The 18,527-nt window shown below is 44.6% G+C and overlaps 2 protein-coding genes across 2 annotated transcripts; one reads left to right on the top strand and one right to left on the bottom strand.

Moving 5' to 3' along the window:
- The first annotated feature begins 1,378 nt into the window (after positions 1-1,378).
- On the top strand, positions 1,379-8,473 carry LOC117757136 (methionine aminopeptidase 2-like). Its single transcript, XM_034577967.1, has 11 exons — positions 1,379-1,610; positions 4,154-4,249; positions 4,337-4,399; positions 4,494-4,596; positions 5,115-5,276; positions 5,469-5,650; positions 5,910-6,004; positions 6,102-6,198; positions 6,367-6,470; positions 6,654-6,769; positions 6,864-8,473. Exons 1-11 carry the CDS (start codon positions 1,409-1,411, stop codon positions 7,114-7,116), a joined length of 1,473 nt encoding a protein of 490 aa, XP_034433858.1. The 5' UTR covers positions 1,379-1,408; the 3' UTR covers positions 7,117-8,473.
- On the bottom strand, positions 7,754-17,105 carry usp44 (ubiquitin specific peptidase 44). The gene is made up of 6 exons (XM_034577923.1): positions 16,955-17,105; positions 12,718-14,413; positions 11,707-11,905; positions 10,199-10,307; positions 9,779-10,029; positions 7,754-9,675 (listed from the first exon to the last, which is right to left on the bottom strand). The coding sequence occupies exons 2-6, from the start codon at positions 14,266-14,268 to the stop codon at positions 9,551-9,553; spliced, it is 2,235 nt and encodes a 744-aa protein (XP_034433814.1). The 5' UTR covers positions 14,269-14,413; positions 16,955-17,105; the 3' UTR covers positions 7,754-9,550.
- Positions 17,106-18,527: the final 1,422 nt, after the last annotated feature.

Below are 18,527 nucleotides of genomic sequence, written 5' to 3'. Positions count from 1 at the left end.
TGATCTTCTGGCATGTGAGGGACAATCTGTAACTTTTGTGTTTCGCGTGAAGATGCCATGAGACTCTGAGCGGCCTGATGTCCACCTCCACCCTCCCCGTCTTTTCTCGTCTACATGTCAGCCTCCTCCTGCATTTTCCCACTTGAAATAAAAAACCATTCTGGAAGTGTTCGATGTGTCTTGAGGTTTTCTCTGATATTGGAGCGCCCTCGTGTTTCACAGGCTCCAGTGGCCGGGGGCTTAGGAAACTGGTTTGGTGGGTTATTTGATATGTTTTGTGGGATTTTGCACTTGTTGGACCCGAAGCAGCTGCAGCTCCACTTTAAAGCCCCTCAGGATTACACACGTTGACTCAAGTACTTCTACTGTATTTCCTCTTAATCCACATTTTAGTAAAATATTATTTAAACCACTAGATTTATTTGATTGAATTTTATATTCAGATGATATTATTATTGATATTTGAGTATATTCCTAAAGTGGGATTTTGAATGCAGGAGGCTCAGTCTTAATTTTTACTCTTGTGTGAAATGAAAACAACAAATTGCATCAACTTCTATACAAGCAGCTAAATAATGATTTACCACCAACACGCTGCCACCTGATGGTCACCTCTGCTACTGCAGCAGCTGCTATGTAACCAGCTCAATAAGGTCATTGAAGTTTCAATGTAAACAAAGTGTTGATATTAATGGAGAAAACTGGATTTAATATCAATACGTTTTTCTATTGTTTCCTATGTACACACTTTTCATTCCTATATTTGTGAGTGTAGTTTTTAAAAGTATTTATACTGCATCAGGCTCAGAGATTCACATCCACTCTGAGCCTGATGTTGTATAAATACATGTATAAACTACACTTTACATGTCGTATATTTGTGAGTGTAGTTTTTTACATGTATTTCTACTGCATCAGGCTTAGAGCTTCACTTCAGCTGATGCAGCATGTTTTACTTTGTGATGCATTCAAGTGCATTGTACAGGCTCAGATTTTTAAAGACTCATGTTATAAGGTTAGTGTTTTGCTGAATTAATTATGAATATATAAAGTATAGTAGATATGTTTTTCTTGCATAAAGTCACCAATACAATAACATAAACAAATAAGCGTTTTTATGACAACTGAAGGTTTCCACAGGTTCTCTGTCATGTTTGGAAGAGGAGGGTGAGGTGAGGGGTACTCAGCTGCAACATGACACTTCACCACTAGATGTCACTAGATCCTACACACTGAACCTTTAAGTACTGTAACAGAGTATTTGTACTCCGAGTTTAAACAAATAGAGAAAACTGGTACAAAAGATTTTTGAAAACAATTTTTAAACTTCCGACCATGCCTGAAGGCAGCACCATGCACAGCACTCCCACAATCCTTTGCGCTTCCTTTTCCAGCAGCGCCTGCGATCATGGCGGACGTGCAAGCGGAGCAGAGCCCGGTCCAGGTCCCGGTCCCCCCGGTACCGGAGCAGGTCCCGGTTCCGGAGCAGAGCCCGGTGCCGGTACCGGAGCTGAACGGAGAGGCGGAGGACAAGGAGGAGACCGACCCGGTGGAGGAGACCGCGAAGAAGAGGAGGAGAAAGAAGAAGAAGAACAAGTCCGCGGCGACAGGTGAGGCTGCTAGCAAGCTAACATGCTAACAAGCTAACTGGGCTGCGCACAGGAAACCACGGGAGGGGGACTTCAAAATAAACGTCCAAGACTTTTGGAAGAATTAATTTGATGGAGTTAATTTACTCTTATTGTGTCATATTGATACTTTTTATTCTTCCACCGCATAAAACATAACCTGTTGTCATAGTTAAGATAGATAAGATATTACTAGTTACTAAGTCAAGAAGTAAACTAGTAACCAAGACAATATTATTAACATCTGACATGACAACTAAACTACTTTGTAGCTTTGCACTTTCTGTTAAAAGAAAAATTCTATATTAAATTATTTTACTTTTAAAATAATGTCGTGTGACAATAACTCTAAACAAAAGTTGAACCTAATTATAATAAGTAATTGAGATTAATAAAATTGCACTAAAAACCACAACTTGGATTATTATCCTACATGACAATAAGAATTGGATCATCCTTTAACTATTTAATTTATATTCTGAAGATGGTGATAAGTCCCTGAGCTGTTAGTAATATAATCCATAAACTATTTTATTTAATTAACAAGACATTTCGCTGTTAATACAATTAACAACTTGAAATAAAATACTAATACGTTGAAACAATTATTTCAAATTTGTTGCTTATTGAATCAGTCTAAATCTTTCTAAAATATAGAGATTTTGTCGTCAGTTGAAATTAAAGTGTTTTTTTCATTAAAGATTTTACACAAGGGAAACTTGAAAGTACCCCCCCCCCCCCCACACTATAATTGTTATACTATAATAGATGCGACTCGCAGGTTAAGATTTAGTCTGATATTGGTTAATTGGCTCCAATTTTAATGTGAAGGTCCAGCCGGAAGTTGTGCTGTCACAGGTCTGCCTTGACCCATGAGCTCAGTAGCCATGCGGGTTGCTCGGTGTGTGTCGGGCCTCATGAAACTCACCGGGCTGTGGTCACGTCCGCGTCCGGCAGCAGTGACATTTACCTCGGGGTGAACCCAGAGTCTCTCACCGCGGACTTCCGGTGGAGACATCATCTTGTTGACGTGAAACCTGCTTCGCTCCGTCGCTGCTGTTTCTCACGCTGACGCGAAGCTGAGCCCAGTTTCCCTGTTTCGTAATTCTGCCTTTTTTGCCAGAGTCGTGATGTAAGAAGAGAAGATTAATTCTGCAGATAAATCACAAGAACACACTGAATTTACACGATCTGCCATTAAAAGACATTTAAAGACAGTAACATGTTCCTGGTTTGGATTGAGACCAGTTTATTGCTCAGTGAGAGGGAATTAAAACCACACCCTGATAATCTCACACCTTCAGAAACAGATGAATTATATCTAATGAACACCTGAAGTAGCATTAATCAGAATTACATCAATAACACACGATGGGGAAGTGGGAGGTCGTGAGCGCAGATGACTCAACCGTGTTGTTGATTCTTTTCAGAAACACGCTTCACCAGTTTCTGCAGTTTAAATCCCCCGTCGGTGTCTGTGTTGCTGTTTTTACTGTGTGATGTCATTTCTTATCTCTAAAGTCTATACAAGCTCAGCTAAACGTTTATTACTGTCAATAAACCATAATAAATGATTAAAGTACTGGAATTGTGTTATAAATAAATACAAAAAAAAACAGAACTGGACACGTTGTATTTATCTAAATTAGCACTTAAAACGTATTGTGTCCGAAGATATCCGAAAATAGAAACATGAACAAATTACTACGCTCCACATTTAACGTTAATGAAATTATCCCGGGCGTATGAAACGTTATGATGTCAACTCAAGGAAACGACGTGATCAGCCAGAGGACAGAGACGTTTGCTTTCTGCTGCAAAAAAGACTAAATGCTTTGTAGCTGTCGTGGTTTTTCTTTTAAATCGATTTTAAACAACATCATGCAAACAAAGATCGCTTTGTTTTCACAGGTTTTAATGCACAGCGCTCCAACTTCAGCTTATTTTTCTTAGAACTCCTCTGTTTACTCCGTTTTATCTCCTTAATTAGTCGGGAGCGATTAATGTGACCGCTGCAGGGTTTCACGTCTCTGCAGGACACACCCAGTCGACCTGCTGGATCGGTATCATATTGGCCTTAATCAGATCAGTTATCAGCTCAGACACAAATACAGTTTGTATGTGTTGTGTCTTTTATAAAAGTCCTAGTTGTGTTAATCACGTCACATGGAACTGCTAACAACTTTATGTTTAGCACGGTTGCTCTTATATATACTTACTTACTTACTTATATAAGTTGCTTTAAAGCTTCTTATGTAAACACACTTGTTTACGTATTTACTGACACCGCTTTGAACTCCTTGGCCTCAGTTACATCCCAAATGATCCCAGTGATTTCCACACAGTAAAGTGTAAAGAGTTCACATCTTGGAAAAAGTCCTCTGGTGTCAGATAATCTCTAAACGAGCGAATACTCTGTCAAAAGTAAAGTGTTTAGTCTTTTTCTTCATTCATTCCAAGCTGCTGTGATCATATTTTCCGACTGAACCGTGTTCATGTTCTCGTCGTTGCCGATCTCGTTGCAGTAGCTGAAGCGGAGGCGGATGGCGTCACCGACGTGAGCAAGCAGCTTGAGAAGCAGGCGATAGAAGACAAAGAGAAGGAGGAGGATGGCGAAGAAGGTGACTGTCAGAAACACCTGACGACACATCACGTGTAAACATGACGTCTTTTAGTTCGGTGTAAAAACTGTGTCTTTACTCGCACAGATGGAGACGATGGCGAAAACTCTGCAGGGAAAAAGAAGAAGAAGAAAAAGAAGAAGAAAGGACGTGAGTTGATTTAAATTTCACTTTGTTGCTAAATATGTGGTTTCAAACCCTCAGTGTGAGAGCTCACTTTTTGCTCTTGCCTCTTTTTTTCCAGCCAAAACTCAGACTGATCCCCCGTCAGTACCGATCTGTGATTTATACCCCAACGGGACGTTCCCCATGGGACAGGAGTGTGAATACCCGACTTTACAGGACGGGTAAGAACAACACACACACACACACACATAGTACATAGACATAAAGTTTGTGTTATCACATTTAAGTATTAGAAGTTAATGGAAACAGCCTGAACGTGTCACATCTTGTCTCCAGTGCTACTAAAGTCTTTAAAACAATTCAATGTAAAATTTAACTTTTAGAGCATTTGATAAGTAACTAGCGAGTATTTTGTATTTCTGAGAAGAAGCTGGTTTATTTGTTCTCATCAAACAGGTTTTTATATTAGAATGATTGACTTGCAACAGTGTTTAAATATTCAAACATGCTCCTGTGCAGGTGAACTCATCGACCCTGGTTTTCATGACCTCATGAGTCAGGAGCTTTGTTGTCGAGTAGAAAAACAAGTCCCAGCCGGCAGCGTTAACTTGTTTACTTTCCCCGGCTGATTTTCCCAAACCATCAGTTTTCCATGTGTAATGGCTGCTTCTCTAATATAGCAGCCGTGAGGTCCATAATAATAATAACAAAGCCCGCTGTCGTTGTGTTTGTCTCCCAGTCGCAGTGCAGCGTGGCGTACGACCAGCGAAGAGAAGCGGGTGCTGGACAAAGCCAACGAGGAGGTGTGGAATGACTTCAGACAGGCGGCCGAGGCCCACAGACAGGTCCGCCAACACGTCCGCAGCTTCCTCAAACCCGGCATGACCATGATCGAAATCTGGTGAGGAGGCCTTTACTACTTCTGTTCACTTGTGATCGTAAACGTGAGAGTAGAGGCTGAAGAGTGGGAGTGAGCGGCTTCAGGCATCTCTCCGAACAACACCACAGTGTTTGCTGTCGTTTCGAGACCAGTCTTCTTCTGCAGAACAGTATTTTCTTTCCGTGTGATTAACTCTTCATGTGTCTTCTCCAGCGAGCGGTTGGAGGACTGTTCTCGTAAGCTGATCAAGGAGAACAGGCTGGACGCCGGCCTGGCCTTCCCCACCGGCTGCTCCCTGAACCATTGTGCTGCCCACTACACTCCCAACGCCGGAGACACCACCGTCCTGCAGTACGACGACGTCTGCAAGATCGACTTCGGCACGCACATCAACGGTACGGCTCGTATGAAGTGCTGCCTCAGTCGCATTTTGTGCTGATGCTGAAAATCGATGGGTTCAGTTCCCGCTCTGTATCCATAATGGATGTTTTGAAGATTGGCAGCAAACAGTAATTAATGTTCTGCTCTCAAACATTAGACGATCCTTCATAATACAGTCATTGTTTTTCGTGTGAGTTCTGCAGAGTGTGTTTTATCTCTGGGTTTTTACCAGGAAACTACGTCGACTAAAGCATCGTTCTTTTTCCTCTGCAGGGCGAATCATTGACTGTGCCTTCACTGTTACATTTAACCCAAAGTATGACAAGCTGCTGGAGGCTGTGAAAGACGCCACCAATACTGGAATCAAAGTAAGACTCTAACACACACACACACTGACACACCTCACTGGTTTGGTCTGTGCTGATCATGAAGCTTAATGTCTGTTCCTGTCTGTTCCTGTTGCAGAACGCCGGCATCGACGTGCGTCTGTGTGACGTCGGAGAGGCGATTCAAGAGGTGATGGAGTCGTACGAGGTCGAGCTTGATGGCAAAACATATCAAGGTGCGTTCTCATCTGAAAACACAGATCACAACTGGAACATACACTTTAGATACAGTTTCCATATTCCACCAGTGGAAACTTTTCAAGTGCTGGAAGATGAAAAACTATTATTTTATGCATTTATATATCAATTCATACTAAACTTTATTGGATCTTTTGTTTTTGCAGTGAAGCCGATCCGAAACCTGAACGGTCATTCAATCGGTCAGTACAGAATACACGCTGGAAAGACAGTGCCCATCGTTAAAGGAGGAGAAGCAACGAGAATGGAGGTGAGTTCTTCAGACCTCCACTGGACTCTGGACTGAACATAAGAATACAAATGTCAAAGTCTGTTGCTCCAGAGTTTTTTTCCTGTCAGCCCCCAAATAAAAACTCTGTGGGTTGATGTATTTAACACGTGAAAGATGTTTTCTGTGACCCTGTTGTTGATCACGTGTGTTTTCCCCGTGCAGGAAGGAGAGGTTTATGCCATAGAGACATTTGGCAGCACAGGTAAAGGTGTGGTCCACGACGACATGGAGTGCTCCCACTACATGAAAAACTTTGACGTTGGCCACGTCCCCATCAGGTAAAGGATTTTCTGATTTGCTGGATTTTACCCACAATCCCTCAGTGTCAGTGTGAATACATGGACTGTGTTGTGATGCCTCCTCCCTCTCCAGGCTGCCCAGAGCGAAGCACCTGCTCAACGTGATCAACGAGCACTTCGGCACGCTGGCGTTCTGCCGGCGCTGGCTGGACCGCCTGGGCGAGAGCAAGTACCTGATGGCGCTGAAGAACCTGTGCGACCTGGGCATCGTGGACCCCTACCCCCCGCTCTGCGACACCAAGGGCTGCTACACCGCTCAGTTCGAGCACACCATCCTGCTCAGGCCCACCTGCAAGGAGGTGGTGAGCCGGGGAGACGACTACTGACACCCCCCCCAACCCCTGCAACGACGACACCGCCACCAGACTCCCTCCCCGCCTCCTCACACCTCCACGACCCTGTTAGCATCTTCTCCTCCAGAGAGACGGCAGAAAAAGAGCTTGTAACGCAGGAAGTGGTCGAGTCAGAGCAGCAGTGACTGACGCCAAATGTATTCTACCCACAATGCACCACTCACAGCTCGAGAACGAGACTGACTGGCTTTTCTGAGTTTTCTATAATCAACCACAGCTAAAACAAAATAAATAATGAAGAAGCCTGCACGTGTTTGTTGGAAGCAGAGTTGTAAGTTCCTTCAATGAGATCTTTGAAAATAGTTTTAAACTGTCAAACAGTTAAAAATGTTGCCACTGAATTCAGTGTCACACCAGTGTTCATCACACAGTGAGGTCGGGACCCTGTAAACCCCTCACTCTCTTTTATTTTCTGTTTCCAAGGCTCCAGTCCTTCAGTGCTTGACTTAAATTTAAGCACAAAAGCTTCTGGTTTTTGTTTAAAGAAGAAAACCTGCGAACAGATGATTGCTAATGCAAAGCTGGCGGTGCTGTAGCTCTGAACACATCCTCACACAGGCACCGTGCATCTGCAGCTGTATGTTTGGCTTCTGTCGCTACCCGGTGGGGGGGAGGGGGGGCGGGAACACTCTGGCCCTCGAGTCATTGTTTCCTTTGATATTTGTAAAATATCTATAAACTGGCTGCTGCCACTGTGTGTTCCCCCGGTTTAAAAGAGCTTCAGTTTGAAATCCCTGAAAATGTTTTTTGTAAGAAAGAAAAGATGATTAAAGTAATTTTTTGCTCATAACGTGCCGTCGTCTCCTGATGTCGACAACACAGATCAACATCTCATGACAATGTTTTGGATGTATAATTAAAATGTAACTGACAAGCTTCCTGTTTGAAATAAGAGGAAAGAGACACACAACCTTCATCTTATGTAGAAAAATGAAAAAATATTCTCATTTATTGAGGTAATTTTCTCTAGAAAAAAAATTGAGGTAACAATTTGCATAGTATAACTTCCATAAATTTACACACACACAAATCCATGGAGTAGTAACCAAAAAAATACAATGTGTCACGATGATAAAGACGGTAAATAAAAACATGAAGTGTGCTTTGAATTTCCCTCTGACACAAATCCTGAGGGAACACGATTGAGGTGGAGATTTTTTCTCCAATACGGAGATAAATATCACATCCTGAATTCATGATGAATCAGGATGTTTTACCAAACACGTACAGTACACACACACCCACTTCCTGGAGAACAGTGAAATCTGCTGCTGGTGAATTCATAGCGTTTGTATAAAAACTTTAAAAACAGTCCATGGCCTCTTTTCTAGAAAACCTCTGAGAAGGATTGCGTATAAAAATACATTCATTATCTAGATGCTGGTTTGCGTGGGACGGCAGCCGTGCACATTCCACGTCACTGCCTTGATATGAACTATAAAAATATCAGCTTTTTGACAAAAGGGCACTTTTAAAGAACGCTCGTTTCTGTGTGGTTGGTTCAGACTCCGAAGACAATTACATTCTGGAGCAGAGAGGTGGCAGCATTGAGCCCAAAATCGTCCTCTTGGAGACTTTTCTTTTTCTCCGTTACAAAAAAAAAAAAAGAGGAACCGTTTGGGAAACGCTGGGAGGTTTTTCCAAACATCCCCCTCAAGGCTTTGGCTTCGGGTCTGCAGTGTTTCCTGACAGACCCAGGTGAACTTCAGAGTGAGAAATAAACTTCCTCTCCCGCACGTGCACAGATCTTTTAACTAATATCAAGAAGTCGGAGTTCTAACGACCTGTTCTGCCGTGATTAGTGCATTTCAGGCAGGAAAAAACCACGTTTACGTCTGTGAGAAACAGGGCGGCCATTTTCTAGCGAGCGAGTGACGTTTTACAGCCGACATCCAGTTCTGTGTTGACTATCTAAAGTGACTGAGGAACATTTCACTTGATTCAAACAAACAAACAGAATTTACAATCAACAAGCCCCCGCCGCAGGGAGGCCGACACGTGGATCCACCTGTACAACCTGCAGAGGACACGTGTACGCGTGTGTAGTCAGAATCTGTCAGCTGCTACCGAGACACATCTTGGCTGATACTCTTATTTATAATAAAAAATTCAACTGTACACAAAACATCACCACCTTTTTCTCGTTTGTTTTAAAAATACCTACATATAAACACCATATACAAGAAGTTCACAAAGCAGAACCAGGTTTTAAAAAAGGAGTTCTTCCTCTCTTTTCTTTTTCCTTTAGAAAAATAGACTAAAAAAGACCCATCCTCCCGGGATATGAAATGCCCAAAGAAAGAGAGGGAAGAGAGAAAGAGCGATAGGTGGGGCTGTGCTGGTGTCGTCTCGCTGAGGAGGCGGCGACGAGGAGGAGGAGGAGGAGGAGGTTCAGGGGGTCGTGGTCCTATAGCGGCCGGTCTTTGTCCTGAGTTACTCGCTGTGTGTAGAAGAGGATGTAGGCCTGAGCTCGGCAGACCTCCTCCACCGAACACACGTTCATCTTAGAGTCATTACAGTGAACCCAGAAGCCTGAGGAGGAGTCGAGGGAGACAAATTAGTATGTGAATCAAGCAGCGAATGAATCCTCAACCATTAGAGGCCTCTAAAAGCCCACAGCTGTGTTTGCACTCACCACCTGCTGTGTTGTAGCAGTAGGCCGTGTAGTGGCCTGAGCCGAAGCCCTTCCCATGATGCATAGCCACAGCGGAGAGTTCGTAGAGGAAGTGCTTGGGGCGCGGCGAGCCGGGGGAGCTCGGGCTGCTGGGACTGGAACAGGCCGCCCCTCTGGGCAAGGGCTCGAGGCAGCAGTACGGCTCCATGTCCAGAAGCTGGTCGAAGCTGACGTGGACTCCGATCTTCTCCCGGTGGTTCCGCCCAGACCACCTGACGACCAATTACAAGACAGAGAGGTTAGAGTCAATAGAAGATATTAGTTTTATTAATGTGTATCACAACAATCAGGAGAAAACCTTTTTAATATACAATCTAGAAACACTTCAATACGAATTGTGGGCAAACCAAGAAACTTTACTGTGAAGTATCGTGGTCTCACCTGAAGCGTTTGAGGTGCAGCCGCAGGACCTGAGGCAGTTTGTGGACCATCAGCTGTTTCTGTGCGTCGGTCAGGATGACGGGTTTGGAGGAGGTCCGCCGGCGAGCAGCTGCAAACAAGACGAGCGAGTTATATATAAATATATATATATATAAATAAAAGACATACAATATTCCACACCACTCGGCCTCTTCTGCATATTATGGGGTGCTCCATGCATAAGATCAATGTGTGTTAAGTTCAGTGTGACGAGCCTCTCTGAGCTGGCCTCTGATTGGAGGAGTTTGGTCGTCAGGCAGATTCACGTCACCTGGTCTCTCTCATTCACGTCTCCCACAGTGTTTTAATTTGATGTCTACATTTCAATTAGTTCAAACTCGTGTTGTCTGGGATCAAATCAGTGATTCAGGTAAGATGAAGTTGGATGTTTGTATTAATTCGCCGTTGCTTTGTGTTTTCCAAACTGCATCTGGGAAGTGTCCTACATGGGTTTGGTCTTTAAGTTTAATGTTCTAGTCCTGGAGTTTTCTCCCCTCAGCATTCGTTGGTAATCTTTTTTGTCCTTTACACCAAAATAAGCAGATACACGCTGATCCTTTTAAAACTCCTTTCCCATCACAAGTAGGATCTCTTTGTATTTGTACAGCACCAAACACTGAGGTGTCTCATTTCCGTCAGTGCCAATAGCAGCTGATGGAAACCTGTGTCTGCTGCAGAGTCACTAGACCCCGGAGTGACTGCTTATTGAATCCATTCCCATGGCAGAGAGAAGCCAGATGTTAGTGGGTTTATTCACCAGTGGAAAAAGGGCCTTGGGTGCAGTTATTGCAACTCCCTCAAAAGGGGCAGTGAAAGTGGGTGGAGCTATATGATCACATCTGTGGGTAACAACATAGCTGGGAATGTGTGGACCCACTGGTTTCCAGTGAATAAACTCCCCCATCAGTAAGTGCCTGAAGACTCGGGCTGCCCTCGGCCATGTGTGGTCTTTCCTACTCTGTCCAGCCTTGAGCAGGGTTGTGACACAGTTTCATTATTTCCACACTTCCTGCTTTATGACAGCACCAGTAAAGATAAAGAACGTGGGGCAACTGTGTAGACACACAACCATATAACTGCAATAACCAACCAGCTCTGAGGTGCACGTCTACGTCTCTCTCTCCATAGATGTAGTATCTACTAACTCTATTGTCTGAGTGCGAAAAGCCCATTGAAACGTAAAAAAACTGCATCAGGTGAGTTGTCGATTAACTTTATGACATTAAACCACAATTATTAACAATAAAAGTTCCAAGTCCTCCCAGTAACCATGATGTGCTTCACTCAAACAATCTGGGATCTTTGTGGCTTAACTCTTTGTTTCTCTTTTCCATTTATCTCACACTAATATCTTTGTTGTAGATCTGTGTGAAACATCTGAGATAAAGTGTGTGTGTGTGTGTGTGTGTGTGTGTGTGTGTGTGTGTGTGTGTGTGTGTGTGTGTGTGTGTAAACATTATTCAACTCACAGTTACACTGGTCACAAGCGTAGATGTTTCCCTCCAGCGCTTCGGTCTCTGTGAACTTGGCCAGCATCTCGGTCAAATGGCACGAAGCCTGCGCGGCTGACTCCCTGCTATTACTGTGATACCGCTCAGGGAACTCCAGAGACAGATCCCAGAACGGCTCCACCGTGTTGGAGCGATGGTCGCACGCCAGGCATGTGACCTGCATGTCAGAGTGAGGAAAACAAAAAGACGAGTGGGTCTCAGGGGATGGAAATGCACTGTGCAGATCATTTTAATATTTGTCTTCGTCGTCCTCTGAGCGGTTTCTTGTCTCTAAACTATAAAAAATAAAGTATGAGCTGCTTTATTTTCCTACATAACACCAACTGACACACGTGAGGTGCAGCCTGAATCCGAGCTGCAGTTAACGGCCACAGTGCAGCGATGCCACCCAGACACACAGCCTCTTTATTGAGCACGAGCAGGTGTCGCAGTGTGTGCTCAGCCTCGACAAGTAATCACTAATCTCTCGTCCTCACACCAACTCCCCACGTTCCCCCACAACCTTTTCTATCAATGACCTGAAACGATGCTGAACTTTGACAGAACCTAAGATGATACAGATTCGTGTCCATGCGTCAAAATGGTATCAACTTAAATCAGCCAATCCTGTAAGTGTACGACCAGGAGTCAGTGACACGTTTGGCACATTAAAAGAAGCTGTTGCTTATTCTATGAGAAAAAGAAGTGGAGCTTTATTGATTTACTTATAATACTTTAAAGACTCGTCAGTGTTGGAAGTTTAACCTTCACTTTCACTTTTCACAGATATTCAGTTGTAATCAACTCCATCAAGGTTAAATTACTCAGATTAATGAATTACTGAAACAGATGAGTCAGGGCATGTGATGACTGTTGAATCAATCACACCAGTGTGTGTGGGTGATTGTAACATGAGTCACATGATGACTGCTCAGTTACTCTGTGGTTGTGAAATTAAAGTGATGACAGGTGTGTGTGTGTGTGTCGTACCTGGCTGAGGAGCTGGCCGTGAAAGATGGTGTTGACGACGCTGAGCACCTGCTTGATGAGTCGTTTCTGCGGAACTCCCGCGGTGGTCGTGTGCTTACCGGTGCTTTCCAGCTCGTGCTGCACCTTGTCCAGCAGCTCGCACAGGAACTCCTGAGCGTCCTGCTGAGCGTAGCCCCTGAACGCTGGAATCAGCTGCCACACCGAGTGGAGCATGGCGAACGGTGACACCAGCGCCCACTTGCCCGACCACATGACCTGGAACAAGGTGTGCAGCTCATGGCAGAGAGAGATGTGCTTCGAGCTCGGCTCTTTGGGTTGTATCAGCTCCATGCTGCGGGCGCGTGACGCTCCACCGCTCAGTCCTGCCCCAGAGCCGGAGCTGGTCTGAAGCCCCTTCCTCTGGGACAGGGCTGAGTCGGAGAAAGACTTCCCTGCCAGTTGGCCGTGGACGGCAGTTGCCAGTAGCTCCAGAGCCTGGGTCAGGTCCAGGCGCAGAAAGCACTCCCTGAAGACGTGCAGGTGACTTAGCACCTGCAGGATGGAGTTCATATAACAAGTGTTGCCTAAATTCCTCAAGCCTGTCACTCCCGGAGTGACTGTGGGACGCCGTTTAAAGGGTGAGCCTCCCTGTTTGGTACTTTGCTTGCGGCGAACAGGTGTTTGGGCAGCACGGGGGGTCGCTGAGGTTGTTTTGGGCTTAGATTTGGCGGCAGAAGAATGGCTCCGGAGCCTTGGAGGTGGTGGGACCTTTTTTGTCTGTCTAGCTTTTTTGGGGGTAGCAGTACTTGGGCTTTGAGTCCGTGGCCTGCGGGTGGAGGTTGGGGACGTAGGGGTTTTCACCTTGTTGATTTCCCTCCGAGATGCCGTTGTGACCGCCGCATCTGCAACTCTCTGGCTCTTCCGACGTAAACGGCGACTCTTTCTCAGAGGAGCATTCTCCAGCTCCTCCTGTAGCTGTCTCTTTACAGCTCGCCTCCTCTCCCGTGCTTCCCTTTTCTGATCCTCCTCCTCCTCCCTCTTCCTCTCTTCCTCCTCCCTCTTCTGTCCACATTCAGTCAGTCCAAACCAGAAGCGAAAGACACGTCCCATAAGCGCCCGGCGCCGGTGCCAGAGGGCAGTAAACATCCTATCCTCGTCCTTCAGCTGCAGCTCGCGGGCACCGCATGGCATGAGGGCATCAGGGGCAGCGCTAGCCGAGCGGAGGGTGCGCCCACTGCGTGTAGTAACCTCATAGCGCTGGCTCTGGATGGCACTGAGCGTACTACGAAGCAGCTTGAGGTCTCCGGTAGCGTTGTCGTTCAGCACATAGTCGTCACACAAGTAGCAAAAAACGTAAAGTTCATTAACCTCCATAGCCAACGGGTGGCGCTGCTGCTGGAAGTGCTGCAGCGCGTGTTCCTCGATGTAGCGGCCGCACGCCACATGAGCACAGCCCAGGCAGGCCCATATAGACTCGGTGGTGTTGCAGTCGACGCAGTGCCACTTCTGAGGGTTGAGGATGGAGTGGTCCGGGGCCAGCCGCAGCCGACCCACATGCTTACACCTGTCCATTACACACGCCTGCCTGCCGACTGGCTGCGTCAGTCAATAACTGACCGTCTGTGTGCGAGTCTGTGTGAGCGGGTCAACGTTTCACACTGGCCTCATATCACCATGGTGAGCTGAGAAACGGGAGCCTCCCAGGGCATCGTGGTGTCTAGAGGGGAGAGAGACGTGATTATTCAAAATGACCAGATGGAATAAGAAAGGCAGGTAACGAGAAACTGAAATCTCAAACAGTGCATGGTCGATTTAAAGATGCTTTGCTCCTGTTTGAAATACTTCCCCCTACAAGCCAAACATACATGCGAGGAGAAGCACATTGTGTGTATTTTATATCAAATCAACATCCTGCTCTTTTCCTTGAAACACATTAAAACACCATAACACTATTAACGACATCTGACCTGTAACGGCTGTTTTTATGAGGCCGAATAAACTGTGGCAAACTGCCACGTAGCCAGCACGTCTTAATATTCCCCAAGAGTAACTTGTGCCAGCGTTAAATAAACTAAACATGACTGTGGTGAGTGTTGCCAGACACTTCCACTCAGAAGCAGAAAGGTGTTTAAGTTAACATGGACTGTTGAACCTGGGCGTGAAAACCTCAGACAAGACAAACGCATTCCTCCGCCAAGGCCCCACAGTCCCTTTATGAAACCACATTTCAATCTCGTCTGGATTTTTATGTGGATCTGCACCCAATTACACACACTCGTGAATATCAGTCCCCTTAATACGCCTGATTGTTTTCATCAAGATCTGTGAAATACAAAAACATAACCTCTTGACAGATGTTACAACAACTAAGCTCGACCCACAACCTGTCCCTCTCTATCTCTCCAGGCAATCTCTCCTGCCTCCTTTTCACATCCTCGGGGGTTGATGTGCCTGTGCGGACAAAGTGGGGATCCTTAAGAGGGGCCGAGGCCTATCAGCACCCCCCCACTGAGGCCAAAGAAGTAAAATTATCCTACAAAAGGGAGACCGAGCTTGCTGAGTGCCAGGTCTATTGTCTGGGTACAGCACTACCTATATTTTGTGAAGTAAAGGCTGATTTACTGCAGAAATGCGAGTGATTCTTCCGGTTTCTGGTCCAGCTTACTTACAACTTCTCTGGCGTCTGTTTACGTCAGAACAATGGCGAATGTTAATGAGCGGATCGTGTGGGAGTTGGAGCTGATAGATGTTGAAGAGCATTTACTTTTTCTTAAAGAGCTGCCACGCAGAAAAGAAAGACGTCGTCCGCGTTCGTTCCTACAACTAAAATCAAAAGTTGCGGCGAGTCTGCCGGTAATGCGACTCTTCCAAGCGAACCAATCACAGCGATTGCGGTATTCGTCGCCTCGACTCGTATGTTACATATTTGGGGAGGTGCACATCTGCATCTGCGTAGGTTACACGTCTCTGCGTAGACTACGGCGTCGCTTTGACACAAAAGCATGAATTGGGCTTTGAGAAAGAAGGGAAAGTAAAGGGGAGGGAAATGACAAGACAGGAAATGAGTTCGGGGGAAATGATGAAGACACTGGAAAGACGGGTGAAGACAAGGAAACACGTCTCTGACCTTAATAATCTTCTATGAGAACAGTTGAATCATCCTTTAACATCTTTAAATATGTGTAAACAGCAACAGTGAGTTCAGGTGAAACACTGTTTACCAGTTAGACTGCAGGCATGGGCGTGTTGATTCAATGAGTGTTGATCAGATTGGAGTGTGTGTGTGTGTTTGTTTGCAGCCAAGGTGATATAAATAAAATCACAGTGCTGTCAGGGATCCAGCACAGACCTGCTGAGGCGGTAACTGACCACATGTCCTTCTGAGATCATGGACTCCTTTAAGGGCTGAACCCTCAGGAGGCTTCACATCCTGAGGGTGTATTCAGGTACATGAAGGTAGTAGTAGTAGTAGAAGTACCCACAGTATTAAATACAGTGACCTTTACACGTGTCTTTAGGGAAAGTGCCAGTGTTTTGATTTGCAGAGGGAAGCGGGTTTAATGGAGGAAACGGTGAAAACACAGAGTTTCTCATGTCTCTGAAGTTTGATCAGCAGCTTAGCGCGCGTTGCCTGCTTCGTCCTTGTGACTGCAGGAGCTCCGGTGTGTGTCCGCTACACAACTTCACACTCACCGCGAGTCCGTCAGACACAACAACACAACACAACAGCGACATTTTAACCTTCCCACAACCCGCGGGACGAGGACACGAGGTCAGGTCGGTCGAATCCCCTCAACTTTAAAGACCCCTCTCCACAGCTAAGCCTCGCTAGCCGAATGCTAACTCTGCTATACACAAATACTGAAATCAAACACAGGGAAAAATGTTAATTTATGTATTAAAACACAATAAATCAAAGGTCGGACATTGTTTAAATCGCAAGCGGAGCACGAACGTGCAAACACGCGCTGCTAATGCTAACCCTGCTGGTTAAATTATATTTATGAAAGAGATTAGGGAGCCCTAGCTAGCGTTAGCCTAGCATGCTAGTTAGCATTAGCCAGGGCTAACAAGCGATAATCCGTCCAAGTTGGTTGCGGCAGCCGCAGCTCAGCTCCCGGAGCCGGGGCTCGGGTCTGCTATTTAAAAAGAAAACCCACAACCGGCGAGGCCGAGTTCAGATGAGACCGAGCGCGGCGTCACATTCGCGGCTCCGCTCGAGTGGGGGAAGCCCCGGAGAGGAAAGAAACGCTCGTACCTCGCTGCTCCTTCACGGCAGAAACTCCTCCGGTGCTGAACTCATCGCCATCTTGTCCGTCCCTGTCGCGTGGTGCGGGCTCGAGAGCGTCCTCGATTCGTGACGTAGTTGTTGTTGTTGTTGTTGTTGATCACGAGATGATGTTTACCAACTGCTTCTTTTTTTTTTTTTAAATCTCATACAAAAACAGTGTTGTTCCGTTATTATACACATTTCAGTTTGAATGTTGCACAAGTGATTTATCATGTGTGTAGTTTTCCTGACAGTTGAAGAACTTCAAGTTGTAGTTTATTGTGTTTAGTACTAGTAGTAGTCATAGTACCACTAGTACTAGTAATGACACATTTCTTCTTGTCAACCAAGCCCTTAAAAAACAACATTTATAATAGATTCAATAACTAATAATTCATCATAATCTAACAGCAATAATCAATATAGTAGTAATCTTATTCCTGAGGAAAAATAAATAAATTCTCATCTGTTTTAAGATTTAACAAGTCAATAGAACATGCTCCTGTTGTGTTTGGTTCACAATTTAAATTGACTCAAATTCACATTTTATTCTTGCTTCAGCAACATCTGCTAAAACACGCAGTGAGCAGCTGTTTCTTTTATTGTAATTTAAATATATACTCATTTATAAAGATGAATGTCACACAGGGATTCAGAAATTAGAACATAATGATTAAAGGGACCAACACAAAGTTTAGATTTTAGTCTTGAAGACACCAACCACATCCTTCAAGTAAAATAAACAACATCTTGTAGAAATAAAAATGTTTGTTAAATTGTTTATATGTTTTGGCACTAAAATATAAAGAGGCAATAAATGTACCTGTGCAGAAAGGTCCCATTATTATTATTATTATTATTATTATTATTATTATTATTATTATTATTATTATTATTATTATTATTATTGTTGTTATTATTCACTTTTCATGAGATGTATTTAAGCCAAAGACACACTGGACAAAATCACTGTTCCGCTCTGACAACAGAATAGAAGCAGTGTATTGTTTTTACCACTAGAGGGAAGTGTTGCTCCATTCACGCCCATGTGTTACCCAGATGACTTTATAACCACAAATACAACCAGACCATAAATCACAGTAGTAGCCTATTAATATGAACTATAAATTAATAATTAGAATCCGCAGCAGTGTAATAATTAAACCCCTGCTGAGCTATCAAACGATTTGGTTTAAAGCCACACACATTTTTATTTATGCTCTCCCAGGATTACAAATAACAAATTTGCGGTTTACATTCTGTGCAACATGGAACAAGGAAATACTCCATAAGAAAAAGACATCGTATCAATCAATAAATCTTCAATATCCATCCAGCACGTTTCCCTTTGCCCTATTCTAATACGTGACATGATTCATGTTGTACATTTTCCCAGGTCGTGTGACCTAAATAAAGCTCAAGACAGATTTTGAGTAATTCAGAACCTAATGATGATTTTCAGCTCTGCTCACGTATCACACGTCTTCACTTTCCCACAGTGTGTGAGTGTGACCTGCGGTGTTCTCACCACACTCTGTCTCCAGCACGACAGCTGTGTAGA

This window comes from Hippoglossus hippoglossus, chromosome 23, assembly GCF_009819705.1.
Source record: "Hippoglossus hippoglossus isolate fHipHip1 chromosome 23, fHipHip1.pri, whole genome shotgun sequence".
NCBI classification, from domain to species: domain Eukaryota; kingdom Metazoa; phylum Chordata; class Actinopteri; order Pleuronectiformes; family Pleuronectidae; genus Hippoglossus; species Hippoglossus hippoglossus.
The sequence above is the reverse complement of the archived record's forward strand: the minus strand, read 5'-3'. Positions and strand labels throughout refer to the sequence as shown.

Coding starts and splice junctions, on each gene's coding strand:
- usp44 (XM_034577923.1), bottom strand. CDS start 14,268: ATGGACAGGTGTAAGCATGTGGGTCGGCTGCGGCTGGCCCCGGACCAC. Junction 11,906..12,717: donor ACGGCCAGCTCCTCAGCCAG/GTACGACACACA, acceptor TCTGACATGCAG/GTCACATGCCTGGCGTGCGA. Junction 10,030..10,198: donor CTGCACCTCAAACGCTTCAG/GTGAGACCACGA, acceptor ATTGGTCGTCAG/GTGGTCTGGGCGGAACCACC.
- LOC117757136 (XM_034577967.1), top strand. CDS start 1,409: ATGGCGGACGTGCAAGCGGAGCAGAGCCCGGTCCAGGTCCCGGTCCCC. Junction 5,277..5,468: donor ATGACCATGATCGAAATCTG/GTGAGGAGGCCT, acceptor TGTCTTCTCCAG/CGAGCGGTTGGAGGACTGTT. Junction 6,471..6,653: donor GAGAAGCAACGAGAATGGAG/GTGAGTTCTTCA, acceptor TTCCCCGTGCAG/GAAGGAGAGGTTTATGCCAT.